Source organism: Myodes glareolus, chromosome 6 (assembly GCF_982192425.1).
Source record: "Myodes glareolus chromosome 6, mMyoGla1.1, whole genome shotgun sequence".
Taxonomy (NCBI): domain Eukaryota; kingdom Metazoa; phylum Chordata; class Mammalia; order Rodentia; family Cricetidae; genus Myodes; species Myodes glareolus.
In genome coordinates this window covers 100,268,415-100,291,983 of record NC_142031.1, presented here as the reverse complement: position 1 = coordinate 100,291,983, position 23,569 = coordinate 100,268,415, and the positions used below count along the sequence as shown (strand labels likewise).

Below are 23,569 nucleotides of genomic sequence, written 5' to 3'. Positions count from 1 at the left end.
CTCAGTCTGTACCCCTACGTGTTCCATGGCTGTGACTCAACCATTTCCCATCACTGGGCTGCCTGTGTTTTTGAGGCAGTATCAGTCATATGAGGTGCAGCTATCCACGAGAGGACTCTATCCAGATGACAATACATTATTGGGCTCTAAATACTTTCTATACAGTTTAAACATGTTTAATATGTCAACAGTGTGACCATATCATAAAGATCAAAAATCATGACTTGTAAAAGAATGATTGAAATAACTAAAGATATTTAATCTAGAGAAAAAAAATGACTTGAGAAACACATGATAGCTACTGTTAAGTACTGAAAAGGGCACTCACAGGGAATGACTATATCGCCTAACAACCATTAGTAAAATTAATAGAGGTATACTCTTGACTTGATATAAAGGAAGATTTTTTTTCTTACTTTTTGGTTTTATGAGATAGCCCAGACTGAATGCAAAATTATGATCCTCCTGCCTCAGCCTCCCAAGTGCTGGGATTACAGGTGTGCACCATTATACCCAGCTTCAAAAATTTTAAAAACACTACTATCTAGGAGTGTTCAAGTAGTGTCAAATGACCAATGATTGGGATATTTCATAAGCAGGAGCAACTAAGAGCTGGTCGCTGTCCTACTGATAGGGAGTTTAGGATGTTCCTCAGTTAAAGTATAACGAGCAGCTTCAGTCCAATAAATTACTGTCACCCATTGGGCCTGTGTGTTGGTTATTCTAAAGAGGAAGATTGGAAGGCAATAACATCAAATCCTGGAATTCGACAGGAGCCTTCATGAAGGTCCTTTCCGACTCTCCAAACACCCACTCACAAGTGGTCTCAAAAACACCCAGTACCTTTACTTAGCTTTACCTCCTTCACAATATGCTCAATATGAGCAATTTGACTCCCAAGCCTAGGTCAGGCCTGAGTGTTTCTTGTGAGCCACGGTTTTAGGCATAGGAATTGTTGTGGAGGGGGAGCCCCCCTACCTGCAGGGAGCTGTGACCATAGAAGTCTGTGGAAGGAGAGGGATTTAAGGAGTTCTGGGCAGGTAGGCCTAAAGATCTAGGCCCGGCACCATCACTGTCCAGGAAGGGCCCAGGTCCTATGCTCTGTGCATGGGGGCCATTTGTTCTTGGCAGACTTCAATCCAAGAGTTCTGTGTGGACCAGACTAGGGATTGGGGGGAAGGCAATGACTGGTTGGAGAGAAACCAGGCCCTTCAGTTGAAAAGGAGGTTTGGAACATAGCATTGAAGTGGGCTCGGCTTTCAAGCTGTACACGGTGGGCCAGCGGGGAAGTGAGTCCACGAACAAAATGGATCCGAACCAGCCCTGACTGCCCCCCAGATACCAGCCATCCATAGGAGTCCAGGTTTGGGCTGAAACGTACCTGTCAAGAGAACAGAAAACCAAAAAGAACCTCAGAAGTTGTGTCTTAAGGTGACCCCTAGATGTGTGAGCTTTAAAAACAGGTCACCCCACCTTTAATCCCAGTACCCAAAGGACAGAAGATATATACCTCTATCTCTGTGAGTTTCAGGCCAACCTAGTCTACAAAGTGAGCTCCAGGAGAGCTAGAGCTACGTAGAAAGAACACCCAAAACCAACCAACCAAATAAAAACAAGTCACTATCAGGACTAGACCATGAGATAATCCATGAATGAGCTCTCTGTACCATGACCCGGGTCACCAAGGCTGCTTCTCCTCTAGCCACCTCTGCTGCCTTTTAGTCTCTCACCTTGTGAATAGCTTCAAGTTGCAGCCTATCCAGGCAAAGCTGAGAATGCCCCTCTCCTTCCTGCATGCGCAGCATCGGTTCTCTACGGAGTAGATTGTGGAAGGAACTCTGGGGAACACAAGTGGAATTCCTTAGGATTGCCTGTTATCTAAGGTTTCTATCTTTTCCTTTAAGATTTATTTATTTATTTATTTATTATGTACATGCACCGTGTCCTGCTTGAACGACAGAAGAGGGCACCAGATCTCATTACAGATGGCTGTGAGCCACCATGGAATGCTGGGAATTGAACTCAGGATCTCTGAAAGAGCAGCCAGCGCTCTTAGCCTGAGCCATCTCTCCAGCCAAGTTTCTACCTTTTCTAACGCCACACTGACTTGTAGCCACAGCTTACCAGATCTGTATCCTGAAAGAGTAGGTAGTGGTGATTGATGGTCTCAGTGTACGTTCTTGCTTTGGGAGGATTGGGGGTTTCAGAGGAGGCCGAGGAATCTTGGTCTTCAGGGCTGTCCTGGTATGCTATCAGATCTGCTTTATAGATAGGCTAGGAGAAGACCAAAAATTAGTGTCTTACAATTTTATTTACAACTGCATGCATTCACACATGCCAGTATGAGGAATTCAGGGACTAAATTCAGCACATGGGCTTAGCAGACCATCTCTCTAGCCTTAGATTTCTTTTCTTTTTCTTTTTTTAAGGCAGGGTTTCTCGGTGTAGCCCTGGTTGTCCTTGAACTCTCTGTCGATCAGGCTGGTCTCTGCTTTCTGCGTGGTGGGATTAAAAGCGTGTACCACTACCTGAGATTAGATTTTAAAATACTGAACACAAAAGCAGAAAGTAAACTGGCTTACTGTGGCAAAGTCTCAAAAGTAGTAAGAGTAAAAATACACTTGATGCCAATCTGTGATGGTGCACCCCTTTAATCCCAGGACTTATGAGGTAGAGGCAGACGGATCTCTGTGAGTTTGAGGCCTGGTCTACAAAGTAAGTTTCAGGACAGCTAGGGCTGTCACAGAGAAACCCTGTCTTGAAAACTCAAAAGAAAAAAACAAAACACCAGAGCTAGTGCGGTGGCTTGGGTAAAAGCTCTGGATGCTAGGCCTGGTAACTTGAGTTTAATCTTCAGGATCTAGATGGTGGAGAGAGAGAGAAAAAAGAGAAAGAGAGAGAAAGAAAACCAACCAACCAACCAACCAACCAAATACACATGCTCAGTTCCAACAGGGGAGAGAATATTATACCTAATTCCTTGCCATAAGAAGGACAGTATCAGAGCTTGGAGACCAAGCACTAGTTTGCATTCTACCAAGAGCTGACGAGGCAAGTAGATTATCACCTATAGATTAGATGTTCGTATACTCACAAATCTTCTTTCTGCAGGTTTCTTGACATTAATTGGGTTTGATGCCATGTCAGGTAAAATAGCTGCAATGAGCTCCCCAGATATATCTCCTGCAGCTACTGTCCCGAGCCAGTCTGAACCTGAAAGACTCTAATAGGAAGAGACAAATTTATTTCATCCATCCACTCATTCCTTTACATATGATAGTGACTACACAGCCTGAGGCTGGGGAGAGAGATACGAAGAAACAACTCAAATCCTAATGATGGAATAATCCTATGTCGTTCCTCCTTATGCCCCAACTACTACAGTGAGCAAATGAGCATCTCCTGCATACTAAAGCTTGAAGAAGGAGAAGCTCACCCAGACGGTGCCTTTTCGTGGAGCAGTAAAGTAGGCCTTAAAACCAAGGTAACCAGCATCGATGTAATGAATTCCACAGAGTCCGTAACTAAAAGAGAAAGAGAGAATAAACCATCCTTCTAAGAATAATAAATTCTTTTCCTACAGAATTCAGAACAACCCAACCCTCCTTTCCCATTTCTGCTCCAACCCTTAGAGCCTGTCCCAACTCATAGCTTCATCTTGCCGTACGAGGCATAGCAGTTGTCCTGAGCCACGGTGACACCATTGTAGGGGAGCAGCCAGGAAAGCTCTGTACTCAAGAAGCGCTTGATACAGTTTATTGGTTCATAAGGTCGCCGAAGATCCCAGAATTTGATTTTCCGGTCACTCCCCGCAGAAACCAGGAAATGACTGAAAGACGGGAGAACACATCAGAGCCAATATGGAAAAGGTAGCCTGCTACAGCCTCCCCTTCCACAGCCCTCCTACTCTGTACCTGTTAGCTTTGCACCACTGAATTGTACGAACAGCCTGGTCATGGGCTAGGAAACACTGGAAAGGGTACAGCTTTAAGGAGCCATCAGAGAGACGTATCCGTTGGAGAGGTGAATTAGTGGGAAGATTCCAGAAAACCACCATGCCTAAAGTAGGGATAGAATATGTAGACATTAAAGCAGTGGTTCTCAACCTGCACCTAATTTCAGTTTGAATGTATCTGACGGCTGCTAAATAAGTAAAGAAATTTTTTAAAATTTGAATTATGTGTCTATGTATGGATATGCGCCTATATGAGTGCATGGATGCCAAAAGAGGGCTTTGGATCTCCTAGAGGAGGATTTACAGGGGGCTGTGAGCTGCCTGATGTGAACACAGGAACAGAATTCAAGTCCTCTGCAAGAGCAATACATGCTCTTAACTGCTGAGTCATCTCTTGGGCCTCAAATAAGAGTTTTAAAAAGTGCACATGGCTGACACAGTGGCACATGTTTATAATCTCGGCCTTCGGGCTGAGGCAGGGTGATCTACAAGGGACACACCATGAAACCCTATCTCAACCAAACAAACTAAAAGCCCTTCAGAATAGCAGTTGGCAGACTACAACCAGCAGATCTGACAGATTCAGTTTTGCCTTTTTTATTTGGGTACTAGGAATTAAATGTGCCTCATGCATGCCAAGTGCTTCGTCTCATGGGAATGGAGTTAATTAGTGTCCCACTCTTTGGAGACAGCATCTTAGTGTGCAGCCTCAGCTGGCCTCACACTCACAGCATCCTTTGGTCTCTGCCTCCAATGTAGTTATCAGCCATAATGTCTCGCTTAGGCTGCCTGTTTTGGCAAATTATACTGAAACACTGTCATACCTATTCATTTACGCAATGTCTTGGGTTGATTACATACTCAAATAACAGAATTTAGCACCAACAATGGCAAATTAGCTTAAAAAGTCTAAAATCACTATTATTTTGGCTCATTACAAAAAATTTCTTGACTGGGCGATGGTGGCACACACCTTTAATCCCAACACTCGGGAAGCAGAGGCAGGCAGAGCTCTTGAGGCCATCATGGTCTACAAAACGAGTTCCAGGACAGCCAGGGCTGTTACATGGAGAAATCCTCTCTCCAAAAAACAAAACAAAACAACAAAAATCCCAGAAAATTTCTAATTCTCCTCTACAACAATAAAAGCAACAAAATGCAGAGGAAGAGACAACAAATGTACAGACATAAAACGACTTGACTTAAAACAAGGCTGGCGAGCCAGGCAGTGGTGGCACACACTTTTTTTTTTAATTTTTTCAAAACTTTATTTAATGTGAAGTGGTGTGAGGTATCAAATCCCCTGGGGTTACAGACAGTTGTAAACTCCATGTGGGTGCTGGGAATTGAACCCAGGTCCTCTGGAGGAACAGGCAGTGTCCTTAACCTTTAAGCCATCTCCCCAGGCCCAGGCACACACCTTTAATCCCAGTACTTGGGAGGCAGAGTTGATGGATCTCTGAGTTCAAGGCCAGTCTGGTCTACAAAGTGAGTTCTAGGACAGGCTCCAAAGCTACAGAAAAACCCAGACTCGGGGGGGGGGGGGGGACAACAAATGAAACCAAAAACAAACAAAAAAACAAGGCTAGCAAAGAAGAGGTATTCAGAAATTTAGCTCAGATAAAAAGAAAAGATAAAGGACATTAAAAATCTTATATGTATAAGCATAGCAAGTATAGCATTTATGAACATTTTTTAAAAAACAAAACAAATACAGTGAATTTAGATGAGCAATGAAAATAACTCAGCAGCGGAGGCAGGAGACAGCAGAGAGATCTCGGGGACACAATCACTAGATCACGTCAGCTAAAGCAGCTTATCTCACATATGCAAGGGCTGTGTTCAATCCCCAGTACTGGGAGAGGTGTAACAACAGCAATACAGCACGAGCCATTTTCTCGAAATACCATCCGAGAAAAGCAGAAAACAGACAAGAGTGACGTAGGAGGTTTAAAAAAGCATTAATTTCCCTATCTTCCTGAGAGAAAGTATACTGATCTCTGAAAACGAAAACTGTTACTTAAAAGCACTAAAACAGGAGAGATGGCTCAGTAGTAGGGTCGTCTGCTGCCAAACCCGAGTTTGATCCTGGGAATCTACCTACATGGTTGAAAAAAAGAACCAACTTCTATACATTGTTCTCTAACTTCCACACACTGCCCCTCGAGTTAATAAGTATATGTAAAAAATATATAATTAAATTCCTTTAAATTGTACTTATTTGAAGAACTGGGGGATTATATCCAGAATCTAAGATTAGGCACTTGCTATCTTTCTATTTTTGAGATGTGTCTAAAATGCCTGTGCATTCCTTGAGCTTGATCCTCCTACCTGAGGCTCCAAGTAGCTGATTATAGCCTTGTACAGCAGGCCCACCACACACTGGACCCTGAAGCACTACAGTAAGCTGTGACCTGCCTGTAGATGCCAGGAATCGAACCCAGGTTCTCTGGAAGAGCAGTCAATGATCTTAACTGAGCCACTTCTCCAGCCCCTATACCTTTACATTAAACAGCTTACATGTATGATCTTTTTCTATAAGGTTGTCCTTCTTTAAATACCCATGATAAACTCCTGTATTATCAGAGAATTTTTCTCTTTTCTATTTTATAGTGGAAACATTTATGTGAAGTATATTCATTTCAAGCACACGATTCCATGAGTTTGATAGTTACTTGCACCAGGAAAAAAAAAAAAACACAAATAAGAACCCAAATATTCCCATCAATGTCAAAATTTCTTGACTCTTTATGAATGAGGAAAGCAACTATCTGCGTATCACACTAGTGATCAGCAGGCATTGTGGTAACTGTTCTGAGCTGGATCCATGCTATATGTCAGGAGACATCATTTTTTTTAAATTGCTGAGTACTTTATTATATGTACATACCAGTTCTATCCATCTAATTATTTTTCAAATTATATAAATTTGATTTTTATTTGTGTACCACAGCATGTGTATAGAAGATCATCTTGAGGGAGTCAGTTCTCTCCTTTGAATGTGAGAATCCTGGGGATCAAACTCAGATTGTCAGGCTTAGCAGCAATTTTACATTCTGGGCTGTTTATTCAGCTGCCCAGTACTACTCCTCCACCCCTCCCAGAAACAGGGTGTCTCTGTGTAGCTCTGGCTGTCCTGAAACTCGCTCTGTAGACCAGGCTGGCCTCAGACTCACAGAGATCTGCCTGTCTCTGTTTCTGAGTGTCGGGATTAAAGGCATGTGCCACCACCAGCTAGTAATGTCCAGCTTTTCTTAAAACTCTTTAATTGGCCTGGACAGTGGTGTTGCACATCTTTAATCCCAGCACTTGAGAGGCAGAGGCAGATGGATCTCTGTGAGTTCAAGGCCAGCCTGGTCTACAAGAGCTAGTTCCAGGACAGGCTCCAAAGCTACAAAGAAATGCTGTCTCAAAAAAAACCAATCAAACAAACAAACAAAAACTTTAAATTAAAAAAATATATATTTTTTAAAATATGTATGTCATGTGTTCCCTGACAGGCTGGAAGATGTCTGCTGTCCGAGAGCTGAGTTGCAGATGGGTGGGCTGCCCGACACTGGTGCTAAGAACTGAAGATGGGTCCTCTGGAAAAACAACAAGGACTGTTTACAACTGAGCCACCTCTCTAGATCCCCTAATTTGTTCTATTAACTTAAAAAATTATTGTATGTCCTTCTTTTATGTGTGAGTCCAGGCATGTCATAGCTGGTGTGTGCAGGTCAGAGAACAACCTATAGCGGCTGCTTCTCTCCTGTTGTGGGGGTCTCAGGGATCAAACTCAGGTCATCAGGCCTGAGGGCAGATATCTTCACCTAATGAGCCAGCACCTCCATTTAATTCTGAATTGACTTTTAACTAGCAAATATTCAATGTTTTCTCATCATTATAGAGGATGTTCACATCTTTCTTTCTTTTGAGATTAAGGACAAAATAGCCCAGGCTAACCTCAAATAGTTGTGTGTGTGTGTGTGTGTGTGTGTGTGTGTTTTAAAGACAGGGTCTCTCTGTGTAACCCTGAAAGTCCCAGAACACTAGCTCCAAAGACATGACCCTGAACTCAGAGACCTGTCTGCCTCTGCCCAAGTGCTGGGATTAAAGGTGTGTGCCACCACTACTGGCTCAAACACCTATTTTCTTCAAGACTGACCTCAAACTTCTGCAGTCAATGCTCTACTACTGAGTTATACCCCCAATCTTGAATTTCTGATCATCCTGTCTCCACCTCCCAAGTGTTAAGATTACAGACATGTAACATTGTGCCTAGTTCATGGAGTGTGGGGACTGAAAAAAGAAATGCAAAGTAAGCATTCTACCAACTGAACTATATATATCCCACCCAATAATTTTCTTACTGGAAAAATTATAGTGACATTTCTTCTTTGTGTATATTTTTTACAATGCTTGAATTTGTATAAAGATTTACTCTATTTTATGCCTATGAGTATTTTTGCTTGCATGTCTGTTTGAGCACCACATGCATGCTTAGGGTCCTGAGACCAGAAGGCTTTGGATCCCTTGGAACTGGAGTTATATAGATAGTTGTGAGCTATAGGTAGATGCTAGAAACCAAACCCAGGTCCTCTCCAAGACTAGCAAATGTACATAACTGCTAAGCAATCTCTCCAGCTCTGCTTGAATATTTTATTTTATTTTTTTAAAAACATTTATTTATTATGTACACAGTGTTCAGCCTCCATGTATGCCTGCAGGCCAGAAGAGGGCACCAGATCTCATTACAGATGGTTGTGAGCCACCATGTGGTTGCTGGGAATTGAACTCAGGACCTCTGGAAGAGCAGTCAGTGTTCTTAACCTCTGAGCCATCTCTCCAGCCCTGCTTGAATATTTTAAACTATAATATAATGTTATGTTTAATCAAAAGAGGATACAATCCAAACCCAAGCACATATAAAAAGCTTAAAGAGCAACAGGCCTTGGTTTTTACCATTATAGTATCCTGCAGCCAGGTGGTGGTGGGGCCTGGTAGGCATCCAAGCCAGGCTAAGGCACTGACCACACTCAGAGGGGTCTGAAGCTTGCACAGACCCCACCTGAAGGGTTGCCAAACACTGTACCTGTAAGGACAGAAGAGCTGGGATTAGGGTTAGGAGCTCTTACTGTTTCAAAGGAGACTCTAGTTTTTTTTTCCTCAAGGTTTATTCTATGTTAGGTTTAAGTGGCTTGTGTGTGCGTGCGTGTGTGTGTGTGTGTGTGTGAAGGCACGTGTGTACCACATAACTGCTTGGTGGCCACGGAACTGAGAAGGGGCAGGGTCAGATCTCCTGGAACCAGAGTTATGGTTGGTTGCGAGCCTCCATGTAGGTGCTAGGAACCAAACTTCAGTCCTCTGCAAAAGGACGAAGTGTCTCCAGCCCCCTCAAATCAGTTTTTCTTCTTTTTCTTTTCTTTTTTTGCTTTTGATGTAGGGTTTCTCTGTGTAGCCTTAGCTGTCCTGGAACTCACTCTGTAGCTAGGCTGGTCTCCAACTCACAGAAATCCGCCTGCCTCTGCCTCCCAAGTGCTGGGAATAAAGGCCTGCCCCACACCACCCGGCTAAGAAAGGGGATACTTTCAGAAGTGAAAGACTCACTGTAGACTCTGTAAAATAAGGCTCTAGGAAGATGCAGCCTCAGCTAAGTTAACGGGCTCCTCACTCACCTTGTAGATGGCAGGCTTCATAGCATCTGTGAGGAAGAAAAATAAGAATAGTTGATGCTTTGGATCCACAGGACTAGCTCCTCCTCTCTCATGCCTCAGCAACGCCCTTCTTTCATTCTTTCTCTATGTCCACCTGCCCCACTCCTTCCCCAACACTAGCTTCCCTTCTATGAGAAACGCTAACTCCTCCAGATGTTCTTCTCTCCTTTCTGTTTCTAGAACTCCGCTCATTTGCTTAGAACTCTGTTTTCATTATCCACATGTTCTTTCCTTACTGACTTGTTCCTACATTTCTATGTAAATAAGTTCTACTGTCTCTTCTATAAGAGTTATTAAACACATAGAGTCAAGTGCGGTAGTGCAGACCTGTAATCCCAGAACATGAAGTAGAAAAAGAAGGAAAAGAAGTTCAAAGTTATCCTCAGCTACATGGTAAATTCAAGGCCAGTCTGGGCTACATGAGACTCTTATTCAAAATAATCAACTAAAAGAAGCACATCAAACTTCCCTTTGGCCGGGCGGTAGTGGTGCACACCTTTAATCCCAGCACTCGGGAGGCAGAGACAGGTGGATTTTTGTGAGTTTGAGGCCAGCCTGGTCTACAAGAGCAAGTTCCAGGACAGGCTCGAAAGCTACAGGGAAACCCTGTCTCAAAAAACTAAAAAAACAAAACCTCTCTTTGGCCCATATTCACTGAGCGGCTTCCTCATTTATTTGCCTCCTTTTATATCTAAACCTTTTTTTTCTTTATCTTCTTTTTTTTTTATTTATTTATTTTTTCCCAGACAGGTGTCTCTGCAGAGCTCTGGTTGTCCTGGAACTCACTTGAAGTTCAGGCTGGCCATGGACTTACAGAGATCCAAGTACACACCTGTCTCCCAAGTTCCCTATCATCTCCAAACTTTCTAAAGAAATGATCTATGAGACTTGTCCAATCTTTAAGCTGCATACAGCTAAGAATAGCTAAGAATGTGGCTCAACACAAAATGGCAACTTTACTGAACACATTACCAGCTTTTTCATGTTTTGGTAATTCAAGTGTGGAAATGAGCTTTGTAGATGATGTTACATCACAATGTCAAACAACTGGACAGGCCTGATGTTCTATATCTGCCTCAACCTATTTCTCCAACAGACTACCAAACACAAAACATTCAAGGGCTTAAATCCAGATACCTTCCTTTTAAATACTTAAGTATTGCTGGGGAAAAAAATAGGATCTGCCTTTTTTAACTCTTCCTAAAAGATACTGCCTAAACATAGGTGAGGGGAATCCTGAGACCAGCACAAGGGAAAAATGTAGGACAGAGGAGGTGAGTCCTCCTTGTCAGCCTCAACCCTCAGCAACTCTTTATACAGTCAATTTATGAGGGCACAGAAGGGGGAAGTGATTGGTAAATGCTGAAAGGACACAGTTAGCCTGGAAAAGAGAAAAAGCTTAAGCTCAAGAATGAACAACTGCGCCAGATGGTGGTGGCACCTTTAATCCCAGCACTCGGGAAACAGAGGCAGGTGGATCTCTGTGAGTTCAAGGCCAGCCTGGTCTACAGAGCTAGCCCCAAGACAACTAGGGCTATTACACAGAGAAACCTTGTCTCAAGAAACAAACAAACAAAAATAACAACTATAGTCATATTTCCGTCACAGAACTCTGCCTGATCAAGCTTTTATGCTCGAGACTATCTATCTAGGTCACGGGAGGTAGACAGGCTGAGAGTCCGGCCTCCACTACGGTAGTAGTTGTGCTACTTGCCTGGAGGCTGCTGAGCCAGAAGAGCCTCAGGATGCGGCAGACTGAACAGCAGTACCTTCCCATCTGAGCAGGCCAGGGCTAAAAGACCCAGCCGAGGCAGGAGAGGAGCCTAGAGGGGGAGGGAGAACAGATCTGTGCTGAGGTTTGCTGCTTTCAGGTGCCTCTCAGAAAACCTGAGGCTCTGTCTCTCAGAACATGACGTGGGATCTCTGGAAAACCCCCACCCACCACACTCTAATATTCCTTCTCCAGCCCTAAGACCTCCCAGAGCTAGCCCATAGTCAACTAGAAGTACCTTCCGAGGGGTTTCTGGATGTTCCCATGCCCCACTGGGGCAGAATTTGAGGTCCCAGATACATCCACTGTCACAGGCAATCCCATAGACAAAGTGGGCCCTGTTGCCAGGACTGGAGAGAGAAACATGGGACACAGTAGGTAGGAAAAGCCTAGGACTAACAGCTCCATTTCCTCGTCTCGTCTCAGCCCATGCAAGCCCTTTCCCAGCCTTGCTTCTCCCTCACCCACCTGCCTGTGGCAGTGTCCCAGCCCCACCTCACCAGCTTTCTTGCTGCAATGTCCCAAGGCCCCAGAGCTGCAGCAGCCCAGGGCCTGAATGAAGCTGGCTCAGTGGATGTGTCTCATTCATGTCTGGGCTGGAGAAAAGGGCCACATACTGTGAGGCTGCCGACCCTTCAGGCACTGGGCACCAGTCCAGAGCCCAGAGTGGTCCTCCTGTGAAGAAGGACACATCCCAGCGCTCTGGGTGTGCTGTGATCGAGCTAAATCTAGAGAAAGGCCAGAGAATAACAGAGATATTAGGAAATGCAAGTCCCACTGGAACAAGTGACCGGCTTATATGAGGCTCTGAAAATTAGCCTGCGGCTAGAGCAGGACTCGCTTCTAGTCACGCTTCCCTCCCTTCACTCTCAGAAATGAACGCCAGCCATCACTTCCAAAGATGAGAAGCTGTTCTTTCATGCTAAATGCTAAATCTTGTGACTCGGACCACCTGAGTCTCCAAACATCTCTAGCCCAGCTTGGAGAGAGCTGAATACTGTACATTACAGAGGACTAGCTTGTTACAGCTGGACTCTATTCTCAGAACCAACCAGACCAGCACTCAGGAGAGGACAAGGCTAATCTGTTAATCCTTGAAACATCTGTTTTTCCTATTTCTCTCTTCAAGAATCAGAGGAAAGGCTGAGTGGCTATCTTTTACCTGTTTATTCTGTAGATTGTGCCATCCTCAGGAATTCCTTCACGGTGTACTGAGAACAGGGGTGACTTCTCCTCCTGTGGTAGGTAAGGAGCTGCTTCACTGTGGGAAGCAAAAACATTAGCTTTAACTCAGAAGAATTTCCCCACCATACAATTCCCACTGTACACTTAAGAATTCTTTGTCGAGGGCTGCAGAGATGGCTCAGAGGTTAAGAGCACTGACTGCTCTTCCAAATGTTCAATTCTCAGCAACCACATGCATCCATAATGTGATCTGGTGCCCTCTTCTGGCCAGCAAGCATATATGCAGACAGAATACTGTATACATAATTAAATCTTTAGAAAAAAAAAAGAATTCTTTGTCTGTCCTCTCCCTCTCCTTTGAGGACTTTGATAGTGTTTCTTGACAGGGCCTAGAATTACCAATTAGGTAAGTCTGGGGACATACCTGTAAAGGCTAACCTAGATTAGGTTGGCCTCTGGGTAAGTCTGTGAATGATTTTATTAGGTTAATTGAAATGGGACAATTCACCCTAAATGTTCATGGGCTTGGGTCCTGGACTGGATAAAATAGCTGAACACCCACTGATCTCGCCTTCCCAACTGCAGATAAAGAGCAACCAGCTGCTTCAAGGTTCTGCCAGGACTTTCCCACCATGACTCGCCAGTGCCTTTGACTGTGAGCCAAATGCTTCCTACTTTTGTCAGATTATCCTATCACGGTAATAAAAAAGTAATACAGCTTCAGGGATGTCAGCCCAACTTACAGTTCCGATAACAGCTGCCACTTCCAGGCTACTGGAATCCATTCAGCAAACTCCCAGAATGAATGCTGCTGTTCTCGACTAGAAAGACAGAAGCATCATCAGTGGAAAAGGAGACAGATTCTACACGGCACTATCTAAAACCATTTTCTGTAAGGGTGGGAGTACCTAGCCCTAAAAACGTGGTCAAGTAAAGAAAGATCTTGCCAGCAACAGTTTCTCTCAGTAAAGATGCTACCACCACTCTCCACATTAGCAAGAGCTTCCCTCTTTTCAGATGGTCCTTATATTCCTCCTCCATCCCCTCACCCTCAGTCCCTGTTCCCAAAGCTCACAGGTCCTTGGTGAGGTGCAGGCACTTCCAAACAGGAGCCATGATGTAATTGGGTAAGCCATTGGGAGCCATGCCCCGGCAGTGTGGTTTCTGCTTCTGAGGACCAAATTAAAGAAAGTATAAACATTCTAGGTTGGAGAAAGTCCCAGAAGATAGCTTTCTTTCTCGCTTTTTAACTTTCTTTGGTTTTTACATATCCTCCCAACTGCCCTATCAGCACCTATACAGACTTGTGGTCCAATTAACTCTATCTATTGAATCATTCTCTGGTCTCCTTCCCCAGAGGACCCTCATACACCGAGCTGAAACTCCTGCCCTGAGGGATTCCTCCCACATCCAGCACTCCTTTAAAGACACGCCCTCCTTGGACAGGTCAAGGAGAACACTCTTTAAACACTCTATAAGTCCTGGAATCTCACCCACATTTTAGGGATGACTATCACCTTTAAGCGCAATTATAAAGCTTACAACATTATAAATTTGGCTCTGTCACAACTTTTCTACAAGTTGGAGGTCTACAGAACTATATTAAGGACCAAAGTAAAAAGAAAAACCAGAAGTCAATTAAATTAAGAAATAAGTAAATAAAAGTCAAGTATGGTGGCTCATGCTTCTATCCCTAGCATTTGGGGGAGGAAAGGGACCTGATCTAAAACAAAACAAAACAAAACAGCAGTGGAGAATAACAGACGGAGACATTCAAGGTCTAGCTCTAGCCTCCACACACATGCACATACACTATACACATGTACAAAGTTTCTTCCTTTCCATGCTGGCTGAGATGGTGCACATCTGCAATGCTAGTACTAAGACAACTGCAGTAGGAGGATCAAGTCTGAGACCAGTCTGTACTAAACAGGGTTAAAGCCCAGCTTGCGGTATAAGAACATGACTAAAAAAGTTAATAACATGTCTAAAAAGATGGCTCAGCAGGCTAAGTGCTTGTTGCCAAGTCTGATGTCCTAGATTGGATCCCGAGGACCCACAAAGGAAGAAAGAACTGATTCTCGAGTTGTCTACTGACCTCCATACTCACTCTGTAGCATTCAAGTACCCACACACTATTTAGATGATATTCTTAATACAAGTGTAATATATATGTTCTATACACAGACAATATAGACATATATACTTTTTAATATTTTGGATTTATTTGTTGCATTTTTATTTTTAAATAATAATTTTTTTCGATCTCAAAGAATCACTTATCTTAATTACTGAGGGTCTCAGTACTCCCTTAAATGTGTTCTTAAGGCAAGGAAGGGACTGGGAGACCAGACAATTATACTATGGATTCATGGCCCACAGGCACTTCCCATTCTACCTATCAGAAAGGCAGTTCATCATGTCCCTGACACCTACTTCACATGATGTTCCATAGCTGGAACGCACCAGTTCCTCCCTTTTCTCTCTCTCTCCAAGCCCTGTGAATCCTCTCATCTCCCTAAAGGGATCTCACTTCTGCTTGTTTCATTGGTTGGTTTAGGACTCTGCAATCTTTCATCTGGATAAATGAAAGCTTCAGAATGTCAACTGCAGTTTGTCCTATTTCTTACCCATGCTCTTTTTCAACTTAAAAAGAGTCTGCAGCCTTAGCTGGAAATGTTAAAAACAGTTTTGGAAACCGTCAGGTCTGGTGGCACAGGCTGAGAATTCTAACTGCTCAAGAGGCTGAGGCAGAAGGATTGCAAGTGTAAGACCTGCCCAGGCTACACAGTAAGTTTAGGGCCACCCTAGAAAACTCAATGAAACTGTGTCTCAAAATTTAAAATAGAAAAGTAAGTGGGGTGGTAGTGGCGCAAACCTTTAATCCCAGCACTCGGAGGCAGAGGCAGGCAAATCTGTGAGTTCAAGGCCAGCCTGGTCTACAGAGTGAGATCGAGGACTGGCTCCATAGCTACTGAGAAATCCTGTCTTGAAAATCAAAAAAACTGAAAAAAGAGAACTTGCCTAATGGTGTGGGAGAATTGTCTGTATTCTGTCAATCATATTTTAATAAAACGCTGATTGGCCAGGCAGGCAGTATAGGCAGGAAAGCCAGACAGGAAGTAGGGGTGGAGCAAAGAGACTGGGAGTATTCTGGAAGCAGAAGCTCCCTCTGCCAATTCTGCCCAGACCATCGGAGAGGAAAGATGTAAGCTGCCCCGCTGGAAAAGGCACTGAGCCATGTGCTAACATAGATAATGATAATGGATGCTTGCCGGCAGTGGGGTACTGGGCAGGACAGATACCCCAACAAGCCAGCCCCGTCATGTTACAGCCTAACATACGTGAGGGCTTGGGTTCAATCCCCAGTACCACAAAAAAAGAATAAAAAGTTCCAGACATGGGGGGCTGGAGAGATGGTTCAGTGGTTAAGAGCATTGCCCACTCTTCCAAAGGTCCAGAGTTCAATCCCCAGCAACCACATGGTAGCTCACAACCATCTGTAATGAGGTCTGGTGCCCTCTTCTGGCCTTCAGGCATACACACAGAAAGAATGTTGTATACATAAAAAAAAAAAAAAAAGTTCCAGACATGGCTGGTGATAACAGCTACACAACAGTATAGATATGTGTAAGTTTATGCTATGTATTTCTATTTCAATCAAAACCAGCACGTGTTGGTGCGTACTACTGCAAGCCCTTCCATTCTTCCTACCAACCTTCCTATGACATCATTCACCCAGACCCTGCTTATCTGCTGCAATCACCTTCTGGGGAAGCACCACTGCCCCTGGAAACCTGTACTTGCCCTTCAAGGCCCAGCTCAAGTATCTTTCCTCTGTTAAATTTGAGCAGTCAGTTCCCCTCCCCCATCTCTAAGCTATTCTGTAGCATTCAGTAGAGAAGCAGGATCCTTTTCTAGCAGGAAATACTCTGGAGTGAACCATCTTATTCACCGTGTTCTTCCCCCAATAACCTCCCCATTATATCACATTTTTGAAGTCTTTCCCTCTTTTGGTACTAGTTTTGGCTATGAAAGATCAAAGGCATTCTCTTGGGTACTCAATGCTTCCTAAAATTCTCATTTCCCCATCCTTTTACATCAACTCAAGTTACCCCTGCAGTGGGTCCTCGTGGGGTGCTTCGGGGTGCAACAGGCTCAGGATCAGAGGAGTTCTCACTTGGGGCCTCACTTTCTTCCTCATCTTCACCCTCGACCTGAAGAACAAAGTCTTCATCCCGAGCGCTGCCATCTTCGTCACCCTGAGAGGTTGCTTGCCGGGTCTTCTTCGGCTTGGTGGGGCTGCTCACCTTGGGACTCTTAGGACCTGACAGCGGAGCAGGCAGGGCTGTTGAGAGCTCTTCAGCCAGTTCCTGAAGGTACAGAAGTGCCCTGTGGGACAGGGTGGAATCAGAGCCATGCTCACAAGCACTGAACACAGCCCACATTTCCAGACTTTATTATTATTTTACTAATCTCAGAAATGCTGGGAAGCAGCTGCCAGTTTCCCCTTCCCTCCAAAAGAAGCAGAAACAGAAATCCAGGAAATTAAGTGATTTGGCATAGGCAAGCCAGATACCAAGGAATATGAGTTTAGGTTTTCTAATTCTAGGCCAATACATTCTTTACTCTACCACATAGAACATGAAGGGCAAGGGAAAGAAGGAAAGGCACATAAACACTGAAATATATTGAGTGGTAAAAGCAATGAAGACCTGGGGGAAGTCTGTGAAAAATGTGATGGAGAGCCAGGTGTGGTGGCGCACGCCTGCAATCCCAGCACTCGGGAGGCTGAGGTGGGAGGATCGCAAGTTCGAGGCCAACCTGGGTTAGGCAGCGACACCCTGTCTCAAAACAAAAACAAAACAAACAAAAAATGTGATGGAGTATGAGGTACAGAAAGAAATCACTTAGATACAAAAGTTAGCAACACATACCACAAAAGTGGCTGTAAGAGCTAAAGGGCTGCCCCACCCAGAACCCAGACACCACCCCTACTTACCTGACACCTCACCAGTCTTCCCATCTCTCCAACATCTGCCCCACCCTCCCCTTCCACCACCACCCCTCCACCAGGCTGTGCCCCAGAATCCTTACACTTGGGCAGCCCTTCGGCGGGGTCGTTCCCCAGAAGGGGTCTCAAAGTCCTCAGGGGGCCTCTTTGGATGTGGAGACTCTGGCTGATCTAGGCCTTTGGACAACTTCAGAAGTAGCAGGTCTCCCTTGGACTTTTGACTTCGTTTCTTAGGCATGGGGGTAGACAGAGGGTTGGACTGATCTAAGAGACCAGGAACCAGAGGGGTGGATGGAGGTTTACGCTGCTGAGGCCTTTTAGGGCCTCTTGGTGTCCTACCACCTCTCCTCCCGGAAGGCTTTGAGGCCCTAGGGTTTGAGACCTTTGACATCTCTGAAGAAAGATCTGTAGAGAAGAATATGCATGGTCTATGAGATGGTCCAGAGCTCAAGGTTCTTTGGAGTACAGCATATGGTACCCAAGTTTGTAAGAACCCACGAGCTCAACATGCTCTCTCTTTCATCTTAAGCTAAGCATGGAAAGACAAGAAGAGCAAGGGCCAGGCACATACCTTGCTGTTCCAACCTGGCGAGGCTTTCCTGCTCTGGAGGAAGCCTCTTGTCAGAAGAATCCTCAAACCCAGGCAAAGGAGTAGGCAGTGACATCTCGATGGAAGTCTCCACACTGGATGTTTCTGAGGAAGCCTTGACATCCAGCTGGTTTAGTTCTTGTTCAGGAGAGTCTACCACAATCATGTTCCCCACGGGGTCGGCCTCCCCCAGGGCAACATAGCCGACCCCGCAGGTATCCATCAGCACCCCCCAAAATGGCTGCCCTGCATACAGAGATACAACAATGAGTGGAACACTGAAGTTATTTGTAGAGGTTCAGATTTTTCCCTTTCCCTTCATCCCACAACCAGAACCAAGCATCCTGATCAATCATTCACCCATTCAAATAACTACTGGGGTGGTAAGATGACTTAGTAGGTTAAGATGCTTGCTGCCAAGTCTGATGACTTGAGTTCAATCCCCCGATCCACAAGGCATGCTGTAAGGAGAAAACCAACTTGTACAAGTTGTATTCTGACTTCCGCATTCTCACGTGTGCCCCCCTCAACAAACAAATGCACCCCCAACACATAACTATTATGTTAAGCATTGTTTTAGGAACTAGTAAATGACAAGGCAAACAAGGAGCTGAACATAGTAGCGCACACCTGTAACCCCAGCTCCCTGGAAGCTGGGGCAGGAGAGATGCTTTGATTTTGAGACTAGCATGGGCTACACAAGCCCCTGTTTTAGAAAAGAAAAAAAAAAAACCAACAACAGAAGACAGGCGAGATGCTACCTTCTTGAGATTTACATTCTCACGTAGCAGACAATAAATAAGTAAACAATAATAAGCTACCGTTTATTAACTGCTTACTATATAACAAACATGATACTTTATGAACATTACTTAAGCCCCATATATCTTCATAAGGATATGGAAGTGAATATACAATTAACTTAGTTCTTACTAAAAATAATAAAATAAATCCTATTCAGATTTCCCACAAGGGAAAAGAAGATGAAAATTATGCACCTCTAGGGAAGAATTGTAACTTCCTAAAAAAAATAGACTAATCAACAGCTGCCAAGCAGATGAGACGGTGCAGTGCAAAGTCCTGGCTACTATGGAAACTGAAGCAAAAGGAATCTGGGACCAGCTTGGGATAATACAAAAAGACTCTTAATGATTAAATATACAGAGTTGCCAGATACTATAAAATTGAGACCAAGCTAATATAGGGTACCCAGAGGCAACATCCATTTCTGTGAGTATTTAGTAAAGGGACAGATTTCCTTAAGAATAAGAGTAGTACTGAACTAAATGGGATAGCACATTATGAAATCCTAGCACTTGGGAGATTGGAGGCAGAAGTTCACGGCTAGCCTGGGCTACGTGAGAACATGACAAGAGAGAAAGAGTTAGTTTTCTGGAACCTAGTCATCAATGTACATTTGAATTGGGGAGAGGAGGTGCCTACTGGCCAGAATATAATTAAAAATCACTCTATCACATTAAGAGAACTTCCTCACATCAAAAAATGGACTAAAGTATCCCAAATCTTTATGAACCCAGAAAAATCAGATGGATAACCACAGACCAAGGAGATTGGCAGAAGTAAAACATTGACCACAAACCAAAAAATTGGGCAAATATAACTTTGTATGGATCTAGATTTTGGTCAGGGCAACCTGTTTGCCTTTGACAAGAGGCAGAAATAGTTCAAATCCCAGAAGTGAACCCTCCATAGGTTACGGCATAACTAAAAGATAAAGAATTCATGAGCCTCAGTGGAAAAGTGTGTTCATATAAATTCTAAAAGAAAATACACGCTCAAGCCTCCACCGCCCTCCTTACGAGTAGCTACAGCACTGGCAGCAGTAAATCTTTAACCCATGTGTGAGGATACAATGCAACCTCATATGCTAAAGATACCATGTATGGTAGCATCACTCTTTGAAGACCTGTATCTCATTCAAAACTAGTAATAAGTAAAAAAAGAATCCAATGTAGGATCTATGCACAGACAGGACAGGAAGAAAAAAAAGTTGAAAAGTACCTTTCAAAAGAACTATTCCAGAAAACAGAAGAAAATTTTCAGCAAACACAAAAACTACAGGATCTAGGAAATAAGAAAAAACAATGGCAAGGTGGTTTGAGTAAACGGTCAGCCATAGGGAAAGGAATTAAGTAAAAACTAAGTTCTTGGAAATTATATCCACAGGAAGAGAAACAGCGAATTAAAACTACACTGCTAAAAAGTGAGATGAAGGGCAGGTTTGAGAAAAGTCACAGACTGCAGAGAGGGAAAAAGAGTTACTGAAAAAAAAAAAGACAAACTGAGGAGAGGTGAGGGGTTAACAATTAGTAATTTATGGCTTTCCTGTTGTTTTTGAAACAAGGTTTCACTATGTTGCACAGCCTGGTTTTGAACTGACAAAATTTGCCTGCCTCTGTTGGAATTAAAGGTGTGCTCCACCATCCCTGGATTAAATAATTTAGGATTTAAGAAAGAAGGCAAATGTAAGGACACATAATACTTATAATCCAAGGCCATCTTGGTCTACATTAATATAGTTAAGGCCCTATATTAAACAAAACAAAAAAAATAATAGAAGAGAGGGAGGAGTGGTGGTTGGCACCTGTAATCCCATCAGTAGAAGGTAGCAGAGGCAAGAGGATGGAAGCTTGCAGACCAGCAGGGATACAGTAAGACCCTGTGCCCTCTCAAACTCTCCCCACTTCAAATACTGAAATAAGAAAGACCTCAATTTATAGATCAAGAAGGCGTGAGCGAGGAGTCGGAGGCTGGAGAGATGGCTCAGCAGTTAGGAACATTTGCTGCTCTTGCAGAGGGCCTGGATTTGGTTGACAGGACCCATGTGGTGGTTCACAACCAAAACTCCAGTGGTGCATAGACATACAAGCAGGCAAAGCACCCACACACATAAAATAAATGGCTTACTATGCAAAAGAAAAATATGATCAATAATAAAGAATTAAGACCTGAGTCAGATGGTGGTGGTGCACGCCTTTAATCCCAGCACTTAGGAGGCAGAGACAGGCAGATCTCTGTGAGTTTGAGGCCAGCCTGGTCTACAAGAGCTAGTTCCAGGACAACTAGGGCTATGACACAGAAAAACCCTGTTTCAAAAAAAAAAAATTTGAGTGACAACGCTAAAAATCTATGCATATCTCATCTCTTATAGAGGAAAAGGCATCAGAGAAGTCATTCATGTAAAGGCAATAGCATAACATTCTTTCCTATGGGCTAGACAAGCAGTTCAGCGATAAAGCACTTGTCTAGCACCTCCCAAAGCCCTGGATTCAATCTCCAGTACAGAAAGGGAAGGAAGAAGATTTTCTGATAGAGAAGCTGTGATGTTGAAAGACTGGCAGTATTTACAACAGTGAAACAGTAAATTGAAATTTAGTAACTATGGTAACTATATTTATGAAACAGATTCTAATTTCAAATTTTAAAAGTTTTAGTTGGCCATGATAATGAATACGTGTAATCTCAGTCCTAAGGAGTTGAAGCTAAAGGATTTGGTGTTCAAGGCCAACCTGAAATAAAAACCTGTCTAAAACAAAGGCTTGCAAAATGGACAACAACAAAAAACAATATTCTGGCTGTAGTAAATAAGACAAAATCTATCTTCCTTGAAAGTTTGAATAGAGCACTTGTTGCTTGCCAGATTTACTCCAGTATTCAAATCTGATGCACAGTAAATACAACAATTTAGCTCATAACTTTTTCACCAGGTGGTTCAACATACAAAAACATCCTTTAGAAGAATCACTTCTTATGAAAGGCAGTGGCAGTGAGTGGTTTATTTCTTCATTTGTTTGTTTTGAGATACTGTCCTGAAACTAGCTCTAATTGACCAGGCTGGCCTTGAACTCAAAGAGATCCTGTCTTTGCCTCCAGAGTGCTGGGATTAAAGGTGTATGCCACCAATGCCCGGCTGAGTGGTGTAATTTCTAATAAGGAGTGTACAATACAAATTTTGGACAGACAGTAAAGGAAGAACTGTTCAGTAAATTCTAATTAAGAGTTTTTACATTCCCAAATTGTCTGCTTTCCTTGCTGCTTCAGGCTGCTAACCTGATTACTTAGGTTTAAAAAAAAATTAGATAACACTATATCATAAACACGGAATCACTTCACATACACTGTTCCCCAAAGTATTTCCATCATACAACTAGTGACATATCAGATAATTTAATTTTACGGGTACACAAATGAACACTTTCATTTAGCTGCATTTTTATTTTAACTTGCACAGAAATCTGCAACTCACGTTATTCAGTTTATACTGCTAGCGACTAAGGAGTGTAAACTTGAACAACTTAAAACTCGTAAGAAAACGGTACTACAGGTGGAACCGGTAAAAGGCAACGCTAGCAAGATTATTTAAATTTATATAACAATATCACCCCCAAGGGCAAACTTATCTGATTATATCCTAAACCACTCCAGCGAAGTGAATTACCTCCTGAGGGGGTGAAGCTGCCATCTCTGTCTTGCCCAGCCGACGGCCAATTTGCCGCGGGATAAAAAGCCCAGACAAGAAAACATAACTGGCCCGTGGCTGCGCCAATAGGGTTGCAGCGCGCGGGGCACAACCCCCGGGGTTAGAGCCACTGGGAAGAAAAAGGCTGGGACACAATAAGAAGGGACTGAGCACAACGAGGGGGGACAGACTGCATCAGTCTAGACGCCACCACCTGCCATTCCCCAATCCTGGCCGTGGGGGCAGCTTTCTCCACCCGCCTGTGCAGCGGGCGAGTCTGATTTCCCTCGGCCTGAGGACAACAGCGGGTTCACCGAGTCCAAGGGAAGCAACGTAAGCAGCGCGGAAGCCTGGAGCCAGCTTTACTGCGCTGCACGCACCGCATGGGGGAAGGGGGGAAGAGGGGAAGACAGGCTGGCAGGGATGGGGGGGATGCTCAGTGACCACAGTGGGGACTGAGGTGAGAGCGCGACGGTTTTCCGGGGACGCGCGGAGGCTGGGAGGCGCGCTGCCTTGCGCGGGGGTCAGAGCGGAATCGGGAACCGGTTCCCAGTGCCTTAGCGCTACGGCGAAAGAAGGGGAGGAGTAATTCTGGGTCCCCCGCACACCCCGTTGCGGTACACTCACCCGCGCCAAAGTCCTTCCGGAAGTCCAAGTTCGAAGATGGCGCCGCCTGTCGGGTCGCGGTTTTATGACGAAACCGGGAGCTGCTCTTCCTTGCCCCGCCCCCGGCACAAGGTAAACGCAAGCTCGGTCGGGAGTGCGTTCCCTCCCGAGTTTTCTACTAAACTCTGTGTTCCATAATGCAGCGCGGCGCAGCGCTGAGCCCTCCGACGCCCGCGAGCTGGAGCCTGGCTTCCGCGGCCCTGGGACACTGCA

General features: G+C 44.2%; 1 protein-coding gene across 5 annotated transcripts; it reads right to left on the bottom strand.

Moving 5' to 3' along the window:
• Positions 1-238: 238 nt before the first annotated feature.
• Positions 239-23,569, bottom strand: Gtf3c2 (general transcription factor IIIC subunit 2). Of its 5 annotated transcripts, none has more exons than XM_048436543.3 (21): positions 23,318-23,569; positions 20,233-20,295; positions 18,193-18,456; positions 17,705-18,026; positions 17,323-17,451; positions 16,723-16,999; positions 13,683-13,777; positions 13,351-13,428; positions 12,585-12,683; positions 11,923-12,150; positions 11,661-11,772; positions 11,366-11,474; positions 9,613-9,638; positions 8,900-9,029; positions 3,915-4,059; positions 3,668-3,829; positions 3,437-3,524; positions 3,095-3,223; positions 2,125-2,274; positions 1,731-1,838; positions 239-1,381 (listed from the first exon to the last, which is right to left on the bottom strand). In XM_048436543.3, the coding sequence occupies exons 3-21, from the start codon at positions 18,431-18,433 to the stop codon at positions 1,163-1,165; spliced, it is 2,847 nt and encodes a 948-aa protein (XP_048292500.1). In that variant the 5' UTR covers positions 18,434-18,456; positions 20,233-20,295; positions 23,318-23,569; the 3' UTR covers positions 239-1,162. The 5 variants fall into 5 exon arrangements, with proteins under 5 accessions (XP_048292500.1, XP_085547352.1, XP_048292499.1 ...); XM_085691226.2 differs by lacking the exon at positions 23,318-23,569 and adding an exon at positions 18,571-18,671 and having other exon boundaries at positions 20,233-20,266; XM_048436542.3 differs by lacking the exon at positions 20,233-20,295.